At 37.3% G+C, this 25,253-nt stretch overlaps 2 protein-coding genes across 2 annotated transcripts in view; both read left to right on the top strand.

The window, feature by feature from the left end:
* The window catches only part of LOC142336207 (uncharacterized), an 84,846-nt gene extending 77,678 nt beyond the window's left edge, over positions 1–7,168 (top strand). Inside the window, exon 5 of the mRNA XM_075384867.1 lies at positions 7,127–7,168. Coding sequence (XP_075240982.1) covers positions 7,127–7,168 — 42 coding nt within the window. The remainder of the gene's footprint in view (positions 1–7,126) is intronic.
* The window catches only part of LOC142335904 (uncharacterized), a 534,872-nt gene that overhangs the window by 112,853 nt on the left and 396,766 nt on the right, over positions 1–25,253 (top strand). The gene's annotated exons all lie outside the window — the stretch shown is intronic.

The raw sequence follows: 25,253 nt of genomic DNA, 5'->3' as shown, positions 1-25,253 counted from the left end.
TTTTTCAACTGGAAAAATTTGTAATTTAGTACGAAATATGCCCCGCGGCATATAGAATTTACTAACATTTGGCTTAAGCAGTTCATTTGCACATCTGTTGGCCCTGAGAAAAAAGTTATCTTCAGAGCAAAACTTCTGCGTTTTAGGCACGCTAAACAATCCAAGAGTTGATGACCTTGTGTTGAAACAACTACTTTGTATTTCACTCTCAACCTCCGCTTGTTTATTGATCATTTTCCAAAGCAGGACCATGTCCGAATCAATCTTCTGGTAGCAAACTGGTAAGAAAGAAAGTCTTTGAAGTTTAGAAACATAATCGAGATCAAAAATAATCCATCTGAAAACTCTTGATCGAAACTTCTCCAGCTTGCGCATATATGTTATGGAATGCTGCCATACAGAAAAACCGTAAAGAAGGATGGAGAGGACGAGGCTTTGATACAATAAAAGTTTCTTCATTGCTGAGATCGTAGGGCACGTTTCGCTTTATGAAATAGAAAATCTTTTTGAATTTAGCTAATTTTGTTTCAATATGACGTTGCCAGCTCAAATTAATCGATATGGTGAAGCCAAGATCTTCAATATGGTCAATATAATCCAGTACTGTCTCACCAAGTTTTAATACTTGCGACAAGGTCAAAATTGAAAGATAAAATTTTACTTTTAGACGGATGAAAATTCAAGCAATTTGAAACTGACCACTGCTGTAAGGCGTTAAGGTCTTGTTGTATAAGCTGTGGCTCGCATGTAAAAGTAAAAATTTTCAAATTATCAGAGTACAAAAAATACGATCCATGTGAGATTACATATCATTGCATATCATTGATAAATAAAAGAAAAAGAAGTGGTCGGAGGACACTGCCTTGTGTTACACCAGATGTCACATTCCATAATGGAAAGATAGTGTCATTCACTTTGACGCACTGTAAGCGATCAGAAAGATAAGACTCAAGAAGTACCAAAAAACCAGGACAGAATCCAAGAACTTGATGTTTAGACAGCAATAAGTGATGAGGAACAGTGTCAAAGGCCTTCCTAATGTCAAAATAAAATGAAAGTGCAGGAGAGCTATTGTCTTGAGATTTATAAACAATATCTAAGTAATCAATCATTTGAGTTACAGTGGTCTTTAATTTCATGAATCCGTCTTGCTGTTTGAAAATTAAAAACTTCACCTTTGCATAAATAAAATCAAACAAAATACGTTCAAATACCAACGAAAGTTTACATAAAAAATGTTTATTGGACGATAGTTTTCAATCAAATTCAGTGGTCTTGTTTTATGTAAGGGCGTAATATACGATATTTTCCATAAAGAAGGCCAGGTGCAATTTTTGGTAACCCAGTAAAAGAGTTGTTGAACTGCTGGAGAGAAAATAGTTGCACACTCACGAAGAACGAATGAGGGAATATTATCAGAGCCCATAGAGCTCGAATCATCACAGCGCAATATTAAGGTTCTTGTCTCTGTTTCTGAAACCGTTACGTTGTCTATACTCAACTCTGGCAAAAATTCATAATATGTTGGCACATCCTATTTATTTTTGGGTGAAAAAACGGAACCAAAGAAAGTATTAAAACCATTTGCGATCTCAGAGTTAGAGGACAGAGAAACTCCGCTATTGAACATAACAAAAGTTAACGAATTACTGGAGCCAAGTGTTTTCAGCAGCTTAAAACTGTGAGAAGAACATGAAAGGTTAAATTTTTCAATGAAAATTTGCTTGTCCAATTCAATCGACTCGTTAAGAGATTTATTAAGTTCTCTGTGTTTTAGTGAGAGCAAAAGTGTCCAGTTTTTTGAAAACTTACAAAGGTTAGCCTCTTTCTGATTCAGGAGATGCATTGTATGCGAGAAAAAAAATATTGGCGTATTACGTCGCTCAGCTCTTTTCATTTTAACACTTTGGCTAAAACTTTCTTGCAGATAAAAATATCAGTGCTCAGGATAGTCCAAAGTCTTGAAATCGTGGAAGCTTAGAAATTTGAACAAGTCAGAAAGATAGAAGTTGAAAGCTTGCTCATTGAATGACGAGCGTGAAAAACCTGATTTAAATTTAGCATCAATCAGCTCGAAGTTAAAAGAAAAAAAATCGGGTAATGAACGGAAAAAAGTTTGGTTCCAATAGATAGAGGTAATTGATCCACATTGGACAAGATAAGATCCAACATCTTGTGGTCTTTGTGAGTGGGACCGCTAACAAATTGATTCAAGTTAAGTTTGTCAAGTATATCTAAAAATTTAACTTCCTGAGAGTTAATCGATGTAAGTGTTTCCCAATTGATGCCTGGAGGATTAAAATCACCGAGCCCATAAAAATTAACTGTTGTCGTAGGCGAATAGTTGCTGACTAAACATTTGATTTTTGCTAGGTTTTCATTTAGGCAATCAGTGAGCAATTCAATGTTGAAGTGAAATGGGGATCCGACTGGGGGTTTGTATATCAAAATGAAAAACGACGGTATGCTATCTAGAAAACCACACGCAACAGAGAAAGGATATTGTGGTAATTCAACATCAATTATTTTTGTTTGGATGCAATTAGAAGCAGCAATGAGAACTCCTCCGTGTTCCCATTTGCTGCGATCTGAACGTGCCACAACATTGAAGTTAGATCCGAGTAATACTTCTTAATAAGAAATGCTTTCAGAGAGCCATGTTTCAGTTTAAAATATTAAGGAAATGGATGCTGTTGTCATTATTCTAACTAACTCTTGACGTTTAGACAAGCTGCAAATTGCCTGACAATTGCGAAGCAAGCAGTTGGCTGTTGTTAGTAAATTACTGCTCATTTCGACTTCACGCCCTTGATAAAAAAGTTTCAAATTCTTTATCCGAAAGTCTTCTTTATTTTTCCTTCCTGATGAAACACATGGAAGCGTTTCCCGAGGACATCCTTTTCCTTCTGTCTTTCAGTGGAAGTCTGAAACTTCTTAATGTATACAGGTTTTACAAAATTTTGCAAGTAGTGACTTCTAGCAAAGCAATTCTGAAGGAAAAGGGGACTGGAAGTTGTGATATGTATAGGATGGCAGTTTCGCTTTTGTTTGTTTAGGGGATTGACTTTTTTGCCAAGCCTTCTAACATCTGTTACATTGCCGTCGCAAGCTAACACCATATGCGATATTATGTTTTTGACTTCCATTGAGTCCTTCTCGATTTGCTTCAAATACGAGTCTTCAGATTCAGTGACACCATTTGTAAAAAACTGCAGATCAAGATTTTTGTACTGAGCGTTTGAGCGACCTGAACTAATGTCAGCGTAGGATGGTAAGGTCTCATTAACACCTTTCCTTACGTCATCGTATAAATGACTAGTAATAGACTCTTTAACAGCTTTAGGAATTAGTTCTGCAATTGATGATGTAAACTTGTTACTTAAAGAATCAAATAAGCCATTCAATTTAGCTTCGGTTCTTGAAGAAGTGAAGATGTTGTCATTCTGCTCGACATACGAGTCACAAAGCCACACACAGTTGCGCTTAGCTCCAAGCCATTTAACTTCCTCCAGGTACCGTGAAACCAAAGTTGACAACTTTCGCACCCTATCGCAGAACCCTCATCCTCTTTGACCCCTTTCTTGCATTGGCCGCATTTGACTGATGTCTTAGAAGAGATAACTCTTTGATACCTTGATGCCACTGTTCAAGCATACTTTCATATGAATCTATTAGAATACTATTGGCCTGAAATAGCAAGTCTGAATTTATTCGCAATTAATTTACAACAATCGATGCCTCAGCTACACGTGGGACTTGATATGAATCTATCAGAACCTAGTATGGGACCAATTTACTCAGAAGTTGTTGTTGTTTTTGTTGGGGATTTTCTTTACAGAAGGGATTTCTCCCGATCAAAACAGTTATAGAAAATTAGTCCGTCTCTCTGCAGTGTCGACAGTCACAACAGATCTGCCACGGCAGACGTTTTCTGGTTTGTACCGCATCATGATATCATTCCACATTTGCTTTAGAATTCTGTATTTTAAGCCGTGTTGATTTCCGAAGTCATTGCTGTGATGAAGTCTGTTGGCTATCCTTTGGGCGCGAAAGAAGACTTCGCCGCGAGAAGTCACTTCTGTTTAAAGGCTTAAGGAATAAGAAAGAATTCCTGTTTGGGAAAACATAGAGTATATAACTAAAGCAACAACATTATTTCAAGAAACCTGCAAAAAAACGCTTTTGAACCACAAAAATGATAACATTTTACAAAAAAATCAAGTCTTCTATAAAAGCATTCTCCAATTTTCGAAAGAAACCATTCGTTATCGTAATTTCAAAATGTATTATGTTTCAATGTATACAAAAAGTGAGCAGCACGTTGCGATCGAGATAACTGTTCAGATGCTTTGAATTTTTTTTTTTTAATATATATTTGAAAGTTGCCAGTTTGATTGAGTCTTAGTATGAGATGCTGCAAAACGGAGTTGGAAATCACCAGATCACTAAATTAAGATTTCGTGACAACTGAAAGCAAATAGGCCGCTTCATGCTTTCAACAAAATGCTCTTACCAGTACAGGGAACTTACTTGAGACAACGAAACTGGAAATTTCAAAATATTCTAGTGAATACATTAGGGGTAGTATGTAACAAATGCATATTTCACGATTGATAAGACAAGAGAATTATAAAGTCAATTATATAGCTTGCGTTTGCCGACAGTTAATCCCTTTGAAAGTTTTTTTCACGGTTTTGCAATGCGTTCATTGGTATGTTTGTCCCATGTTAAAATTTTACAAAAACAAACAATTCCGAAATCTAAGGTGAAGTCCACGTGTTCGAAGACTAGACAACTGAGGTTGAGCTGAGTGAGCAGCGATATCTATTCCAAGTAAAATGACCATGTTTTTCGGGGGTGAAAATCTAATCCAATTTGAACTGCGACCAAGCTGGAAGTTGTCAACTTTTAATGTCACTTGATAAAGATAACTCAAACTTTCGAGGTCGTGAAGATACAAATAAAAATTTTAACGCTCGAACGAGACTGTCACATCATTAATGGAAAAAAATGATTAAAATACAATGAGCAGAGGAGCACCTGATGTAACGGTAACTTCGCAAAAAAACTTCAAATTAATTTTTGTGGACAGGAATTTAACTGGCCGATAGGACTTGCGTTGAAGGCACCTTAGCACCTGAGTGCAATTGAGTAAAAAATGAGTTTTCCAGTGTGCCAGTAAGTGGGCTTATTCTGTTAAAAGAATTAATTTAAGTGACTATCCACATATTAATCATTATTACAAAGCTTCAAGGCATTGCAGAAGTCAGTCACAGTGAATGAGAAATCAGTCAACGGAATGCCATCAAACTTCTAAGTCTCTTCCTCAATGCCCTCACCTGGCATGAGGATAGTAAAAAAAATTACACTCAACAGCTGAACTTTTTCAACGCTGTTAACAGCTTTGAGATCAGCATAAAACATGATGAGTGGTTGATTTGATCCCAACTTAAGCAATTATGAGAACTGAAAGCAGTGTTTTTGATTGTTTAACAATTTCAACGATAATGTTCATCCATCTCAATTGATCCATCTCAATCTATGGTCCACTTAGCCTTTGCAGCTGATGTATAGGCCAAAATATTTTGCAGTGTATTTTGAAAGCATTATTTACAAAAAAAAATCTAACCTCGATGGAAATAATTTCTATGGGTGCAAAAAACGCCTTACACGTGTTCAAATCTGTTGTTTTTAACATGGAAGTTGTAATAACGCAGCTTGTGGTATGTCAAGCTATCAATGTTCTACTTCAGAAGACCAGTGGCGCAACGGTAGCTCTGGAGATAGCCGTCCTCCAAACTATTTCGTTAGCTAATAGCGCAGTTGGTTATAAACAGAGTCCAACATCCTATCCAATAATCTGTTTCGCCTTTAGTAGTAGAGTAGGATTTGGGGTTAGGTCCATGGGTTTTCACCCTGTTGATGCAGTCAAAATTTTAAGTCGGCTATTTGTTTGCTCATGGGGTTACAGCTTCCGAATCTGCAAAGGATCCTCTACGTTCATTTATTGTTTGGTGTGAAGAATCTGTTAAAGAAGTTCTTTTGTATTTTCTGATCATTTGATTGTACTGCTTTGGTCCGGTGGATATTGTTGTCTTCAATTTTAGTCAAGCGGTTTTTGTCGGATTTGAACTCTCCCCTAAGTACTTGTCTAGTTTGTTCAGCATTTGAGTTGTCACTCTCTGGGCTGATTTCTGCGTCGTTGTATCCCCTCTGCAGTGCTAAAAGGTATAGTAAATAATGCAACTCAATGTACATGCATAGGGGCAGTAGTATCAAATTTGTCAGTCTTGTTTTGTATGGTTCAGTGCTACCCAGAATCCAGTTAGTTGCAAAATTTTGGATCCTCTCAAGTTCTTGCTTGTTCGTTTTATTTGGCATCCCTGCCTTAGAGGCGTATGTCAAAATAGGCAAAACGTAACCCACGTAGGCGTTTAATGTGGTTATTTTGGAGCTTAGATCTCTGATGTTACGTTTTATTTCGATTTCCGATTCTGTCTGGCTCAGTTGTTTTGCCATGTTTTAGATTTTTCAGAGCAAGGCATATTTTACTTTCTAGACAATTCACTGTGTTTCAATTCTAGACAAAATGATAGTCAGAGTTTTCTATGTCTAGCAGTATCCGCTCGTAGTTTTTATTGTTTCTGATAGCTATGAGAGGCCCCCATGTTTGGTGGAAAGATCCCCAAGGGTTGGTCTATCATTTCTATAGATTTGGTAAGAAAAGTGCCGAGTTCGTTTTGTCGGTGGTCAGCCAGGTTTCAGTTAGACAGAACAAGTCAAAGTTTTCTAGTTGTAAGCAGTTGGCTAGTGTTGTTCGACGTTTGAATTCAAGAATACTTCTTACATTAAAAGTTAGCGTTGATTATGGGCGTAGTCAATTTGCTGTGTTCTCAGTTTGTTCGGAGGGGAGCACAGTCCATTTCTTGTTGTTGTATATTTCAACTTTGAAATTTCTTATACGGATTTCTCTTGACGTGTATTTTTGAGTGGGATCATTGAGAAGTTCCCTCCTCATATTCAGGCACTCGTTGTGTTTTTCAGCGTCCTCCTTAGAGAGTTCTGGGCTTATGTATATTGGGAAAGGGAAAAGCTCGAAAGTTTTCAGTTTGTGTGCTTACTTTAGTATCAGGTCATGGCTGATCTGATTCTCAGTGTGGATGAGTAAAGGCGCGGATGAGCAGTTTGGATGAGCAGTTCACGGGTCGCGCCTTTGTCAGGTTCTTATCTTCCTAGACGTGTGGCTTTGGGAAGTTTCCTGTCTGGGTTGCTCAGGAACTTTAGCAGATGGTCAACGGTTTCTAAGTCCCTATGCATGCGATTGCCTGGTGACGAATGCACTTTGGGTACGCCTCGGATTAGTACACCCAGGCTTTCGGTAACAGTTGAGTCGATTACTCTGCCAGGTTTGACATTTACCAGTGCCTTTTTGTAGTTATCCACATTTGCTGTTCTCATTTGTTTAATCTCAGATTGGACGTTGCTAAGATTTTGTTTGATTGCTCCATTTTTGATGTAAGTGCGAGCATTTGTTCTTGCAGTTTTTGCAATTGATCATCAATTTCGCTGTTTTCGTTCTCAGTTTTTTTGCTTTCAACGAAATCCTTTTTCTTGGGCTTGCATTCGTTGCAGATCAGTGGTAGTTTTTTGTGTAATTTTGCGATGACTTCAATGCTGGTGTTGTCTAGCTCAATGCAATCCGTTGAAACGTGCATTATCTTATTGCTGAAGCAGCAAGAAAACATGTTACCCTTTACTTTTTTGTCACACGTGTGACAGCTGATTCTTGTCATTTGTATGAGCTTTGAGTGGGCTACACTTTGTTGTTGTAGGTTTGCGGAGAGATTGTTGTGATAGATCTGTTTTGGTGACAAGGAACACTGTTACTGACCGCGAGGAACCTCAAGGTAGCTTTTTGCGATCAACACAGTGAGGGGGAATGTAATAGACCTCAGTCTTAACCTCTTCCAGCAGAACCTCAAGGTAGCTTCATCTGGAAGAACAAAAAGACTAAAAGTAAATTACTTTACCAGGTACTGCAGATACACCGACAGTTGTTCGTGGGACCCTCGTATTTCTTCAAGTTTCCACGGGAGTTGAACTCTTTGCTGTACCTTTTGTACAACACGTTCTCCTTAATGAGATTGCGCATGTTGCGACTGTCTTCGTTTATGTGAAAAATTTGTTTCTTGCTGAAGTACCGTGCACCTGTTAAGTATTGTTTGACGGACCTGTAGTTCCACTCTACTTTACAGGGCTTTTTGTGTTTGCGTTCAGCTATGTCCTGTAAGAGGCCGTTGACAGCTTTCGATCTTGTTTTGTTCTCGTCTCGTTCTGGCACTCCCAGCACGAAGACAGAGGGGGCTCGGTTCCAAAGGAAATTTGCGAGCTCAACAATTCTGGCAGGAGTAAGGGAGGGTTCAGTGAAATTGTAAAGTTCGTTACCTCCAATGAAGAGAATTATGATGTCAAAAAGACCAGCTTTTAATCACTTTTGATTAAATCACAAACTTAATTTTGCAAGTAGAAACTTAATTCGAGAGCAACTAATACCTTAATCATTAATTTTTCATCATCATGTAAAACATCTTACAGACAACACCAAAAATTGGGAGGGTTTGGAACGAAACAATGAACAAAAATGTCAATTAAAAGAAAGCCATTCCCCTAAATTTATCTAAGTTGCTAATTAACTATGTATATTATGAATCCTAACAGTAGCAAAAAATTAAAGCACCAGATGCGAAAAATGAACGGAAAAAAGCATCAGAAGTATAATCAAGGTAGATATGATAAATAGCAATCAAAATATAGTGTATAGTGATTTTGAATCAGCATAAGAAAAAAAAACGTAGAAATATTTAGCGAAACAGCCTCCAGTTCTCTACATTGGTTCTTAATGAGGCTTCTACTGCAGGACGTCGTCGCTTCGATCGTGCGCCATCGAGGCAGAGTATAGAGCTAGGCAAAAGCGCGAAACCTATTTTTCTCCTTATGTACGTTATCACGTCCGAAAAGGAATTTTTTTCTCGTTGCTGATCCTAGAAGCAAAACTGTATGGCTTTTGATGATGGAGGACAAGATCCTCCTTAACACGAGAAGATTAATGGAGAGGTGGCTTTCTTGACATGGATTATGTTTAAATCGTATTTGAGATTCTTGATGGACTCGTGATATTTGTAAGAATCCGGTATGCTTCTTGGCCAACTCTCTATGGATTAAACCCTTTCATATCAAAGATTATTTTGCTGAAACGCGAATCGGAGAAGGCATTAGCTTTACTTTTAGTCGATTGTCTTCATCAGTATTGTTGATTCTATTTGCAAACTTTTTTTTGCAAAGTCCTCCATCTGCGCCATGTTGATGGCGGTTTTACGGGATCTCAACCATATCAAAGGGCAATTCAGTCTCTAATCACTAATAGGGTTAAATCAAATTGAATCTTTTCAATGGAAGCGAGCTTAGCCACCATGATGCTCCTTTTCTGTGGCCAAATCTAGAGAATTATCATCTTTTCATTAATGAGATCATTGATCGCCAGCGATTTTAATCCAACCGGTTCCTGCTTTTATTTTCTGATGTTCTGAATTGTTTTCTCTTGGTGAAACTCCGAGTTTTAAGTGTTATGATTCTGTAACTGCTCACATCTGAAAAAATTTTTCATATTCGCTTGCCCAGTCTTCAAGTAGAATGATGCTTACGCCAGCGGTGTTCTTAACCAGAATATAAAAAACTTTCCGGTACTTAGCATTGCAAGAGGTATTGTTCAATAATGAAGAGATAAGATTTTTGTCAATGAATTTTTTTGATTGCCTCAGCAAACTGTCCCTGTTTGGAATAGTCAGGCAAAAAACGACAAAAACGTCAAAAGAGTTTTATGTTCAAAAAAATCGTTGTAGTTTTAATCAGATCCAATAATGGAACGCAGAACACAATGAATTTTAATCAAATCAGCATTTAATCCTGTAAAAATTGTGTTCGCTTTTTGAACATACTCCAGTTTTGTAATAAGATAACATTTGAGCACATTATAACCAAATTCACTGCAATGCTCATTGAGCCTATCTAGCACGATTCGTAGTGATTCAAGTCTACTGGCTACACTATTGTCATCCGCGTACCATTTATTAGTCAAAATTCGACATTCAAGCATGTCGATGATAGAAAACGTAGCCACTCCGTACATTGTCTTAACCTGATTACAAAAAGCAACTCACAGAAACAGATCTGTTACCATTGTCACTCTACGCTGAACTCCAAAGTCTTTTATTGTACGGCTCGATTACTGATGGAAGGTATGACAACAAATATAGCAATTTAATCAATATCAAGGCAAACGAAAAAACAATACAAACCAAGAACAGCGAAATTGTAAGACAGAGGAACAGATTACATAAAACCGATGACACTTTTTGGCATAGATTAGCAAGTTTTTCTAACATCCTATCAAAATCATTCAACCCGCGTGAACCAATCGGGAGAAAAACTAGAATCAAGAGAACTTACTGGAAATTATTTGACAAGCACTAAAATGAACGTAATTTATGCATCTTGAGAATACTCTGTGTTGGTAGAAAATGCAACCCGCATAAAATACTCAATGTCCACTGAAGACATAAAAGGGGTACTAACAACACCCCCGACATGAAGCCGCAAACATGACTTACTACTACTACTACTACTACTACTACTACTACTACTACTACTACTACTACTACTACTACTACTACTACTACTACTACTACTACTACTACTACTACTACTACTACTACTACTACTACTACTACTACTACTACTACTACTACTACTACTACATGATCTGAAGGACAATTTGAAGCGAAAAGTGTAAAGCTCATACCAATTTGAAACAACATTTTTGTTGAAATGCCAATTTAAAAAAGTAGTAAGGGTGGTTGTAAGGGTTTCAAATTGGCATTTCAGATCAATTTTTTTAATATGATATTGAGATTAAGTTTTTTACTACTAAATTTTTACAATATTTTTCAAATTGGTATTGAGAATACGTTTTTTACTACCAAAATTTGTACAGTAGTTAGAGAATATTTTTTAAAAAAATTAACTTTTTCTCAAATTTTACAGACTTTTTTCTCAAATTTTACAGACAAACAAACATTGCGTCGGACGTTTGGTCTATTTTTCACTACTAAAATCGTCGGACGACTGATTAAACATAGTACTCTTGGTAGAAAAGACAGGTACTTTAGGTAAGTTATGATTGAACAATTAAATAACGTTAAACAATTACAAGGTTAAACATTAAGTTATGATTACAAGGTTAAACATGTTAAGTTACAAGGTTAAACAATTAAACTAGGTTAAACAAGGTTAAACAAATATAATGGCTAAAACAATAAAAAATTTATCTATGTTTGAATACTTGAACAGCAGACTTTAGTTTTGTGTATATCCGCAAATGCGCATCGTTCGATAATCTAATTCCAGCTTCCTCACATCGTGCCTTGATGTCGGGAACTGAAACTGTGGAACTGACTCCGGAAAACAGCAAGCAAGCTTTCTTTTCGGGGTCAGTCCACGCGGGGGCTCCCGATTTGACGCGGAATGATTTCAAAGACTTTATAAACTTCTCTCGGAGAACGTCTTCACTACTCTGACCTATAGTTGACCTCCGTCGAGCGTCTGCAGTAACCGTTTGTTCCCGAGTCACGTTTGCAGCAGGTTGTTCTGTTGGAGTAACCGGGTTAATTGGAGTTAGGTTAACTGACGGCCTAATTGCATTGAATCGCCGTACGATTGGTTCCGAACATATAGGCGTCTCCATTGGCGTCTGTGGATCAATGGGATGTGGCTCTTCGGGCGCTTCAAAGTCAGACTCTACATCAGACTCTTTGTCGTCTACTTCTGCTTCTTCGGCTTCTTCGGCTTCTTCCGGTGGGATATCTGACGACAAATCGTCACAATATATCGACAACAGCTGGTCGCGGTCCTCTGAGGTTCCCTCTCTACCAATGTAGATATCCTCAGCTGTTGTCTTGTTGTGAGCCGTTTGTGCCAAATGCGCTTTTGTCACCCCTTCTGGAACCTTGCCAATGAAACTTTTCCATCGGCGTTCCCAATACTTTCTGATGGAGTTGGCGTTAAATCGCACTTCGTTTGGGTCATCGCCGAATAGAGTAAAGAAAGTTTCCTGAATGTGTTTTGAAATGGACCGCTCAATTTTGTTCTGCTTCGAGCTGAAGACATACTTCGACTCCATTGAATCATTCTCGTCGGCAAATGTCTCCTTTAACTTGTAAAGCAGCGGTATTTGATCGGCCTTTATTTTCAAATACAGCGTATAAAACTTTCCCGTCTTGTGCCTATCAGTTTCCAGAACGCTGTTTTCTTCAATGTACTTGACGTCCTCCCAAGTGAGTGCCAGTAAGGGTCCAGACCGTACATTAAGTCTACCTTGTAGCACAAAGAAATTTAGGGCCTGTTGTTGCTTGTACGTTAAGGTAGATGTTGCTAAGTTGTCCTTTAGATGACTCAAGGCCAGCTTGTGACGATTTCGTACCAGAGCAATCGACGGGACCCGGGCTCGCAATTGTTTGGCTGTGGTACGATAGTTCTTAATAGCTGCAGTGGAGAACGCTTTCCTTACACTTTTAATTGCCACCAACATCGTTGAGTGCTCTCGTTCCATCCTGTTGGAGACACCGTCTGAATACAAAAAACAGTAATCAACGAAGTTGCTGAAAGTTGCGAGATAGTTTAGCATCGTTTGAGGCTTCAATCCTCTTCGCTCTTGCAACTGGAGGCAAGCTTGTAATAGTTGCTGTGGTCGCCTCAGACCTTGTGTTTCCCCATACAATACAGCCATCAACTGAATTAAGCCTGATCTGTCCTCGTTGCAATATTCATTGCCCGCACATTTTGCCAACTGTTTTTGGTGCTCAGTGAACCTGCGGGCAATTTCTAAATCGCTGGTCCTCGCAATTACTGAGGACTTCAATTTGGCTCTTAGATTGTCTGGAAGTGAACTAAAACAAACAAAAATATAACTCAACCGAAATACATTGTAATTTATTGCCCAACATTGTCAGACGTTTGACTCAACATTGGAGTGTTTATGCAATTGTCAGACGTTTGACTCAACATTGGATTGTTTATTATGCAATTGTCAGACGTTTTAGTAAACAATAAATTGGTTATGCATTGGAGTGTTTATTATGCAATTGTTAAACGTTTGACTCAACATTATATTGTTTATGCAATTGTTAAACGTTTGATTCAACATTTAATTGTTTTGCAATTGTCAGACGTTTGATTTAACATTGGATTGTTTATGCAATTGTCTTACGTTTGACTCAACAAAAATGGTCTCCGAGTAAAATAACTTTATCACTTACGCCCTGCTTTCCGGATTCTCCACTCTCGTGACTGCAGAACAATCGCACTTGTTGGTGTACTTGTGCGTCACCAGAGAAGCAAATCGTCTGTAGCAAGCCATACAGTCGTAGATTTTGTGCTTCTTCTGTACATTTTTTGTCCTGTAGAAATCGATGATAAAGGTTATCTCTGCTTTTTCGAGAATGTCATTGTGTTGCTGCAAGTGCTTGTCCATTCTCTTGACAACGGCATGACAAACTAGGCACTCCAGAACGGGATCAGTTTTAACTTTCTTTGGTCGTTGGAGTCGAGCCTTCTCCTCGACGTTTGGTAACATTTCAACGATTGCTTCATCATTCGGTGCTTCCTCGACGTCTGCTTGTTCAACATTTGGTAACATTTCAACGATTGCTTCACGGATGGGTACGATTTCAACGATTGCTTCACTGGGTAACACTTGAACGATTGCTTCATCAGGCGGTGCTTCCTCGACGATTGCTTCACTGGGTGACACTTGAACGATTGCTTCATCACTCGGTGCTTCCTCGATGATTGCTTCACTGGGTGACTTTTGAACGATTGCTTCATCACTCGGTGCTTCCTCGACGATTGCTTCACTGGGTGACACTTGAACGATTGCTTCATCACTCGGTGCTTCCTCGACGATTGCTTCACTGGGTGACACTTGAACGATTGCTTCATCACTCGGTGCTTCCTCGACGATTGCTTCACTGGGTGACACTTGAACGATTGCTTCATCACTCGGTGCTTCTTTCATGCATGTGGTGCACTGGCAATTCCTATTATTATCTCCAAAATAATCGGGGCTATAAAATACTGAAATTTCTTCGTCAATTTCGACTGTTCTAATTGCCTGAATTGATATGATCGTTTTGTTCTTTTCACCGGACACAACATATCGGGCGTTTGGGTTGCATTCGTGATTGACGAATGAAGCAGGTCCGAGCATAATCCGTGTGCTCTTAAAATTGTTTGTGGGGGCAAAAACCGAAAAAGACATGTCCTCCGTGAGCTCGTCATCAGAGACAGTTTCTGTAAAACCCTCCAGACCTGAGATAACTGTTTTCGGCCTGAATTTTTTCTTGGCGACAACGCGCATCTGTGTAAAGCCATCTTGTGGTTCATATTTTGAAGTAGTGAGGAAACTAACATTTTCAAGGGAGTCGAGATATGATTTGAACATCTGCGTGTACAGAGCTTTTGCTTTCGGATCTCTCAATAAAAGAGATTGAAAGTCTGAATGAAAACAGAGCTTGTGTGTTTCCAACGTTTGGCAGTCAATTAAATTTTCAGTGAGCTCAGCATCTATAAAACCAAGAATTTGCCAGTTTGCGTTTACGATATCTGTGCCAACATCTTCGGGTTCCTCGTGTACCTCTTGTACGGGTTGTCTATCGTCTATCGTCGGGCTGTCGGGCTGAAATCGTTTTCCAGCACTTGTTTCGTCGGACTGCTGCTCGCGACTTCGTTTCTTGCTCAACTTACCCTTCCTATTATTATTGTTGTTGTTATTGTGATTGTCATCAGCAATAACTCTGTTTCTGAGGGTTCGCGTACGTGCTGTCTGACTTCGCAATTTAACCATTTTTGGATTTGAATCTGACAAAGATTTGAATCTTATTGTTGTAAGAGTTTACTTTAAAATGGCATAATTTTGAAATAGTTTTAGTGGCCTGAAATTTGAGTCCAAAAAGAAAAAGAGTCTGCGATAATTTGTTTATCTAATTGTTTATGAGGCAAGTACTAGTTATTAACTTTGTTCATCTATTTGTTTATTGTGCAAGTACTAGTTATTAACTTTTAATCGATTAGCGTCTATAAAAATATGACTAATTATCGGTTATAATTACCATTATCTTTTACCATTAGAAATGATCATTAGAAATGTCTCTTTTGAAGTTGTTCATCAATCGTTACACGATTGCATGTATCAATCGTTACACGATTGTTCATCAATCGTTACACGATTGTAAATGATATATAATATGTAATTGTTCTTGGGTGGGGGATTGTAAAAATCCCCCTTTCAAAAATTGCCCAGTTAAAGGTGACGGTCCCCTCAAACCGAACTTGAGATGATGATTCGGAGCATTGTAGATTTGGAGTCATAATATTAAATATTAAATATTAAACTAATCTACTTAGATGAGTAGAAACCCAAATGAAAATATATTCATTTTGACGTGATAGGGGCCAAACGGGGGTCAATCAATTTTCTTTTATCGATCAAGTTTTTGGGCATCACCTACTGGCTATTTTTACAAAGATGATAAGTTTCATTGATGATTGACCATTTCTTTGGTGATGATTGAATGTCACAATCGACCTTTGAAATGATTTAATTATGTATCAATAACAATCGTTTGACGATTGTAAAACAAACGAAAACATTTTCCAATAGAGGTCGCACGATTGCATTTACAATACAGCGAAGTTTTGAATTTAAAATATAGACGGTAATTAAAACTTGCTTATAATGTAAGTCAAATGTAACTGAGCCAGTTGTTCAACAACTGCAAAGTAATACATTGTAATTTGATTTTAAACCGTTTAAAACCAGGAGATGATATTATTATTATTATTAGCTGAGCTTTTCAGGACTGAAGAGTGATGATAGGTATCCGACATTTTAGCGTGAAAACAATGAGCTAGAACACTTAATTTTTGTACCATGGAAAGTAGGTGTTTGATATATACTAATAACTAAGGTCACTCGTTCACTGTTGGAAACAAGTTGTCATCGTTAACTACGCTGTCTCAAGTTGTTCACCGTTAACAATCCGTAGGGTTACCTATACCCACCACCATGACAGCCCGGCTCCATTACGAATACGGCACTTACCGTGCTCGGGTTTCCTCGCTGCAGGCGAGCGGGTGATCTTATTGAATTTCTAAATCTGATTTGCATTTGTGAAACGTTCTCATTTACCGTGAAACGTTCTCATTTAGTTTATTTTGGTATAGCTAATTTTGATAGCTAATACACTTCCCAGTCAGGGGTAGTTTCAATCAAAGCACCTTTGCAACAACGCGGAACTTTTAGTATAATTTGGTTTAGCTAACTTTCATAGCTAATACACTTCCCAGTCAGGGGTAGTTTCAATCAAAGCATGTTTGCAACAACGCGGAACTTTTAGTATAATTTGGTATAGCTAACTTTCAAAGCTAATACACTTCCCAGTCAGGGGTAGTTTCAATCAAAGCACGTTTGCAACAACGCGGAACAGTTTGAAGCAAACGTCGAACAATTATCTCTAATTCTTCTTTTGAAGATTCCCAACATCTCTAATTCTTCTTTTAAAGATTCCCAACAATCGTCGCACGATCGGAAAAAATATTCGAGATATCAATAGAATTGAATTAAAAGTTATGACTCTCAATATAAATGAAAATAATGAAATAATCAGATCTAAATTTATGAAAGAAGTAGTTTGACTAATGAAAATAATGAAACAAGTTTTACAAGTCTTTTGGGCTTAACGCTTCCCCACAACATTCAGTTATGTTCAAAGTAGTGTTATCCAGCGACAATTGGGGTAAAGTGGAGTCATTCAAAGCGTCGAAAATTGCAGATGTATTTGCAGTCAATTCGGCCGGCAAAGCATTGGCAATTGCCGATGTACTTGCGGTCGGTGCTGGTTGAACCTCAGCGGGGTCCTGTGAGGCAATTGCCGATGTACTTGCGGTCGGTGCTGGTTGAACCTCAGCGGGGTCCTGTGAGGCAATTGCCGATGTACTTGCGGTCGGTGCTGGTTGAACCTCAGCGGGGTCCTCTGAGGCCGATTCCCCATATCGAATTACAGGCTTTGACGGTCTGCTGCTTTTTCTCGAGCCCTCCACTGCAACCTCCTCTGAAAGTTCGTCAGGCAGGTAGGAGTCGTCGGACGAGTCGTTTCTAGAGCGTTTGCTAGGGCTTTTGCTAGGGCTCGCAACATCATTGTCGAAGCTCTTTTTTCTTGGGGAGCAGGTGAACTCTCTACGCTCGGGGACTTTAATTCGGCAGACCTTCACTAGGTTGGCTTTTAGTGGATTTTTGTCCTCGGCCGTTTGTGTGCTCTTCCGGATTAGCTTCTCGCCCGTTAGTTTCCTTCTCGAACTTTCGGCGTGACTACGAATTCGTTCAACGAGTGCTGAGTTAACGTTCGCGTCCGTCGATTGTTCCCTGGGTCGCAGTAGGTCCAACGCTGGGGGGCATTGACGCACCGTTCCGTAATTGGATAAGTCGGACTTAAGCAATTTCGCTGCAGGAAGTCCAGGAATCCGCAATGTTGCCACCTAGCTCGAGGTCTTCTCAATTGACGAACCCTCGGGCAGCTGCTCATAGACTCCCCGTAAGTTCCTGCCCCCTTTTTTGTACGATTTCCGTCGTTTGCGCTGATTCTTCTCGTTGACTGGCAATTGAGGAAACCCTTCTTGTAACGAGACCAACTGATCGCCACTCAGTCCTTCAAGCATTTTCCTCTTCTTCAATTTAACCTCACTGTCACTGTCGAGGTCTTCTTTTGGCCACACTTTCTCGTCTATAAGAGCCTCATCACCGATCGTTTCTTTATCTAAACAATGAAAACGTTTTAAGTAACAATCGTTTAACGTTTCCAGCATATCACAACGTTTCCAAGTGACAATCGTTTAACGTTTCTTAACAACTTTGACCGTTGGGTATTTGTAGAACTATTTGTTGAAGCTGTAAAAATAAGCTAGAAAATTCCTGATTAAGAGGTTTTAAAATCTTACCAATTTCGGTACAAGGTTTGCATGTCCTGGCTTTGTTGATCAGATCCCGATTTGAAAAGGGCCACCAGACCTTCTGCCCCATCTCAGTCATTCCCCAGCTTCCTGGATGGCTGGCATGTATCTGATCAACGACTGCCTCTTTGATAGCGTTTGGGATCGCCATCTTGTTGTTGACAAACACAATGCCGTTTCTGACGGTGAGCGATTTCCAGTGACTGTGTATATGTTTACTCAGCGACCTGCATCTCTGCTCGTCTTTCAATTCCACGCATTCTCGCACTTCTCTGAGAACCGTGTCGCGGTTGGTCAGCGCTGCGACTAGGGTGTCGTTGAAAATGCTCCTGATTTGGTTCTCTGTGACCATGTCCACTCCAGTGCTTTTAATTGGGGAGACGAAAGGAGTCGATGTACTTGGCACTGGATCAGTTAACGACCGAACTATTGGGTTTGATTTAAGAAACCCTCTTAGATTTACTCTGCTGCCAACCAAATTTGAGTCAACCGATTTGTTTAAATCAGGCGAATTGTGTGACATTATTGGGCAACTAATTTAGGATTAAACTATTTCAAACTAAATTAAACTATTTGAGGCAACGAATGAGGATGAAGTTAAACTATTTGAAATGTGAAGTTAAACTATTTGAAGGCAACGAATGAGGATGAAGTTAAACCATTTGAATGGATGAAGTTAAACTATTTGAGGCAACGAATGAGGATGAAGTTAAACTATTTGAATGGATGAAGTTAAACTATTTGAGGCAACGGATGAGGATGAAGTTAAACTATTTGAGACAACAAAAGTTTCAAGATGAAATTAAACTATTTGAGGCAACGAATGTTGAAAAGTTGAGGATCAAGTTTATTCAAGCAGAAATTTTGGGCAAATGATACTTGGTAGCTCTGCTCTCACTATTAATACTTTTGCCTGGATACGACTCGCCTTGTAAAAGTGACTTGTAATCGTTCGGTTAAAACTTCTACTACAAATTCCAACAACGAACTAGTAGTAGTGATTAGGTAGTGTATAATCTGTTCGTTGTAATCGTTCGGTTAAAACTTCTACTGCAAAACCCAGCAACGAACTAGTACTATTTAATTTCGTCATACGATTACAAATTTCCGCTTTAGTATTCCACTACAAATAAATATACATGACTCTCTAGTATGCCAACAACCACCTCACGATTGTTAACCAAATGAACAAATTCATCAATCGTCTTACGATTGCAGTCTTATGAAAATATTCAACAATTACCCCACGATTGTTGGTTAGATGAACAAATTCATCAATTGTGATACGTTTTTTAGTTAGATAAACAATTGTAAAACAATTGTGAGTCAAAAGAACAATTGTCACACGATTGTGAGTCACATGAACATATTTAACATACTTAGTTTGAACAAATTGGACATGTTTAAAATGCATGAACATTTTAATCCGATTAGAGTCCAGCATTTTGGTTTTGAAATAAAAATATTCAAAAATAAAATTTAATATTTTCAAAAATTAACTAAATGAACTAAATTTCGGGTCTTTCCCATTATAGCCCCCCTCACAATAATATAGCCACCTTCACGATTGAGTGATCACGAGTGAGTGATCACGATTGAGTGATCAACGGTTGCAAATATTGTTTTTATTGTCCTACAATTGCAAGCCTTTTAAATGAATTGTTACACGATTGATACTTCCTTCTGAGAGACTAATGAATCAAGGGTGATACGTCCTGTAAGACTTCCTTCTGTCCACCTCATCATCTTAAAACATTTATTTATATATACAAAAATTGACTTTCATCAAGATTTGTCAATGGTAGACTGCAAATGGTTTATATGCAAACGCTTGGCTTTTGCACTGATAGTTTAGATTGTATCAACTAACTCTTGGCTTTTGCACTGATTTTGTTTCAAGTCCCAGCAAACAAGTGCACATGCAAATTTAGTTTGAACAAATTGGACATGTTTAAAATGCACGAACATTTTAATCCGATTAGAGTCCATTTTAATCCGACTCATTTTGGCCAACACTCGTGTACATACATTGTATGCAGCACTTTGGTTTTGAAATAAAAATTAGTTTTTTAAAAATTTTGAGCTATTGGTTGGCACAAATTTGACTTTTGTATTAGATTTTAAGACGAAAAAAATTTGTTTCGGTTCTTCTTACTACCAAGATTTAGTGATGCCAAAATGAAATTTTGAGGTTTCATATTGGCAGTACGACAAAATTTTTGCTTCAAAATGGTATATAACTCAACTCTTACAACTTCGAGGAAAAATTTTTGAAAGTGAAAATTAAAAATTTTTTTTGGGTCCAATGACCTTGCTTTCTGCTTTTCTGGAAAAAAAAGTTGATAGTGGTCACCGAAAAAAAAATATAGGTGATGCCAATTTAAGTGCCAAAATGAATAATAGTAAATTTCATATTGTCCCAAGATCAACATTTTCTACTACTTCAAATTGGCAGTCAGATCAATACTACTACTACTACTACTGCAGCCAACTTGAATTTGGGTAGGGCGTCCCCGGATTCTAAAAATCGTCTGCACCCGGCGAATTTTGATTATTACGTTCAAATATATACATTTGTTGATGAATTCGATGTCAAATTAGCTAATGACGGAAATGGCCCTAAAAACCCATCAATAATTGAGGAATTATTGTTACTTGAAATTTAAATTCATTTTTGGTTCAAAGCTGTTTTTTTTGGTCTTCCACCATATGAAACCCGTTTTTTATTACATAGGGAGTCAGAATATGAACTCTAGTTTTCGGAACATTTTTAAAAATCCCTCTAGGTGCAATATTTGTTCAGATATTGGTCTATAGGAGTAGGAATTTTTTCGCGGCCAAACAGTAAGGGAACATTAAAACGTAATTTCTCCACGAAAAATAACTTTTTTCAAAATTTTCTTTTTGTTCCTGTCCTGTATGACTAAGTTGTCGACTTTTTGTTCTTATGAAGTTGCTTCAAATGATTCTCAGAAACGACTCAAATTTAGGTTTATTATTTCGGGTTGACCTAATCGAGTGCGCGATGAAGTCACAAGAATCAAAGAAAGGCAAAAGTTGAAAAATGATCGAATAAACCTGAAATTTGGCATGTGGGCATATTTTAGTACTACAACAACGATCCCAAAATCAGAAGTTCCAACATTGCCTAGAAAGCGAGAAAAATCGTGTCAAAAAATTAGCTCCGAAATATGGGTACCGGCTAAAATCTATCTCTTGGCCGCTTTGGCATAATTTTTTACTCAATGTTTTTTTCCTGATATTGTTTGATGTTCCGGGTATCCAAAGATTTTGTCTACGAGGGAACCAAAAAGGCCATATTTTAGAAGAAATATAAATCTTTTTTGCGGGCTGTGAAGACATTGAAAGAAAACAAGATTGTTGTGAAAAAATGCAAAAACGCGGCCATTCCAAAATCTTGCATCCCAGTTTATTAAAAATTATCAAAATGAACTCTCAGTACAATAAAAAACAGATCTCAATATTTTTTTGTTTGCATATTTGTTCAAAAAAACCAATTTAGTGTCTAGAATAATTCCAAATTGTAAGTTTTTGCTCAATTTTCAAGTGCGTATAGTTGGTTGTGTTTCACTTTCCACGCAATCTTCACACTTGTTAAAAGTTTCTCTTGACTTTTCTCTTGATAACTTTTGCATAAAACTTCATTTTACGAGTCATTTAGGTCTTCTGAAATTCTCTTGTCGAAAACTTGAAAATGGGTAAGAAAAAATTTATTCAACTCAAATGAAGTGTCATCAGAGTTGCAATCAAGTATCAATCGTTTAAAAACGTCCAAATGGTAGAAAAATTAATAGGAACCAAGAGAGTTTGAACAGCTGGTTGCCACCGCGTAACAAATTTCTCAATTACGATTTTTCTAGTCAATAATTTCTGGTAAATTTTAGAGTGCGTTGAAAAAATAGAACGGAACCGATCGAAAGTCGGCTTAATTTTTCATCCTAAAACATGTTTTTCCACCAGATTCAAAGTTTTTTTCTACAGTTAGGTAATTTTTTGACTATAGAATAAGTTTAAATTACCAAAGTTTCGAAAACAGTGCGTTTATATGCTTTTTTTTGCAACTCTAATAAGGGCGGACTATTCGAACGCTAACATGGCCAGAAAAGCCTATGTTCCAAAATGTTGCCAAATAAACTAAAATCATGAAATATTTTATTTCTGGAACATCGTTCAAGTATCAGAGGCTAATTGGCCACGAAATAAAGCGATTGACAACAATGAAACGGTTAATTTTATAAAAAATCTAATGGAAGCATATTGTCAAAGAAAGAAAAAGTGTGTTTTTCCAATAATTTTTTGGCTCCTATAACAACTGTTTGATGTGTTTTTGATTTTAATTATTCTACTTTTGGAAGTCATGCAGTAATAACATCTTAATTTTCACATAAAACGTGAAAAAAAGACTTAACACTTTCGCAAACTTTTATTTTTAAGCCAAAAAATGCCACCATTTTCTCGTTAAAGACATAACTTAAAGTCTTGAAACGAGCATGGCTCCCATTAGCACCGAAAAGAAGTCTCTGCAAAAAAAGTGATATACCGGGAAGCAAAAATTATAGGTGTTCAGTGCAGAGTTTTCAGATGACAAGGAAACTTGAAATTGGGTAAGAAAAAATTTATCCAACTCAAATGAAGTGTCATCAGAGTTGCAATCAAGTATGACTCGTTTAAAAACGTCCAAATGGTAGAAAATTAATAGGAACCAAGAGAGTTTAAACAGCTGGTTGCCACTGCGTATAAAATTTCTCAATTACGATTTTTATAGTCAATAATTTGAGGTAAAATTCAGAGTGCGTTGAAAAAATAGAACGGAACCGACCGAAAGTTGGCTCAATTTTTCATGCTGAAACATGTTTTTCCACCAGGTTCAAAGTTTTTTTTTTACATTTAGGTAATTTTTTGACTATAGATTAAGTTTAAATTACCAAAGTATCGAAAACAGTGCGTTTCTGTGCTTTTTTTGCAACTCTAATAAGGGCGGACTATTCGAACGCTAACAGGGCCAGAAAAACCTATGTTCCAAAATGTTTCCAAATAAAGTACAATCACGAATTATTTTATTTCTGGAACATCGTTCAAGTATCAGAGGCTAATTGGCCACGAAATAAAGCGATTGACAACAATGAAACGGTTAATTTTATAAAAATCTAATGGAAGCATATTGTCAAAGAAAGAAGAAGTGTCTTTTTCCAATAATTTTTTGGCTCCTATAACAACTGTTTGATGTGTTTTTGATTTTAATTATTCTACTTTTGGAAGTCATGCAGTAATAACATCTTAATTTTAACATAAAACGTGAAAAAAAAACTTAACACTTTCGCAAACTTTTATTTTTAAGCCAAAAAATGCCACCATTTTCTCGTTAAAGACAAAACTTAAAGTCTTGAAACGAGCATGGCTCCCGTTAGCACCGAAAAGAAGTCTCTGCAAAAGAAGTGATATACCGTGAAGCAAAAATCATAGGTGTTCAGTGCAGAGTTTTCAGATGACAAGGAAACTTGAATATGGGTATGAAAAAAATTATCCAACTCAAATGAAGTGTCATCAGAGTTGCAATCAAGTATGAATCGTTTAAAAACGTCCAAATGGTATAAAAATTGATAAGAATCAAGATAATTTGAACAGCTGGTTGCCACCGCGTAAAAAATTTCTCAATTACGATTTTTATAGTCAATAATTTGAGGTAAATTTTAGAGTGCGTTGAAAAAATAGAACGGAACCGACCGAAAGTCGGCCTAATTTTTCATCCTAAAACATGTTTTTCCAACAGGTTCAAAGTTTTGTTTCTACAGTTAGGTAATTTTTTGACTATAAATTAAGTTTAATTTACCAAAGTTTCAAAAACAGTGCGTTTCTGTGCTTTTTTTTGCAACTCTAATAAGGGTGGACTATTCGAACGCTAACATGGCCAGAAAAGCCTACGTTCCAATATGTTGCCAAATGAACTACAATCATAAATTATTTTTATTCTGGAACATCGTTTGAGTATCAGAGGATAATTGGCCGCGAAAAAAAGGATTGACAATAATGAAACGGTTGATATATTAAAAATTCAAAGAAAGCAATTTGTCAAAGAAAGAAAAAGTGTCTTTTTCCAATAATTCTTTGGCTCCTATAATAACTGTTTGATGTGTTATGGATTTTAATTAGTCTGTTTTCAGAAGTCATTCAGTAATGACATCCTAAAATTAACATAAAAAGTGAAAAAATCTGAACAGTTTCTCAAACTTTTACTTTTGAGCCAAAAAAAATTGCCCTTAATTTCACGTTAAAGACAAAAATTTAAGTCACCAAACGAGCATGGCTCCCTTTTGCACCACAAAGGAATCTCTGCAAATGAAAATTTTTGCTGAGAAACAAAAATTATAGGTGTTCAGTGCAAAGTTTTCAGATGACAAGGAAACTTGAATATGGGTAGAGAAAAATTTCTCGAACTCAAATGAAATCTATACTACGTGTCAGCAGAGTTCTGATGAAGTATGACGCTTCTGAACAAATTCAATTAACAGGAAAATAACAGGAATTGGACAGAGAGTTTTGACCACGTAAAAAATTGCTCATTTTCATGTTTCAGATATTTATTTGGATAAAAAAAAGAATTTTGACCCAAGAAAAGAGTTTTAAGACGTAGACCTGTCTTAAGATTTTTGAACCTTCGAAACCTATATTGCCTAATACAGTCTGTATGTTAATACAATAACGTCTGCAGAACGGGGTCTCTCAATTGGAGTTCATTTGTAATGAGGATTACAGTTACTAAGTAAAAAAATGTATGAAACAAATTTTTTTCTCAATTTTTTCCATTCTCAAACTTAACTATGATAGATACGTCTGCATTTCCTAGTGTGTATACAAAAATGACTTCGTTGGTCACACAGCGGCTCCATCCGTTAACAATTTGGACCACCGAAAGTAAAAAACACAACTTCTTAATGTCAAGAGACTAAATTTAACTTAAGGAAATCAAACAAATTTCCAGTTTTTGACACAACACTAAGTACAAGACTGGCAAAAGTCAGGTCAAAAATGACGATCATAAACGCGCATTGTCTGTGGGGCCAAAAAATAGGGGGGGGGGGGCACTTCGAGCCTGAAGTTTAGGCTCAGGCTCGAAG

The sequence above is a fragment of the Convolutriloba macropyga genome, chromosome 3 (assembly GCF_964194025.1).
Source record: "Convolutriloba macropyga chromosome 3, txConMacr16.3, whole genome shotgun sequence".
In the NCBI taxonomy this organism is placed as follows: Eukaryota; Metazoa; Xenacoelomorpha; order Acoela; family Convolutidae; genus Convolutriloba; species Convolutriloba macropyga.
The sequence above is the reverse complement of the archived record's forward strand: the minus strand, read 5'-3'. Positions and strand labels throughout refer to the sequence as shown.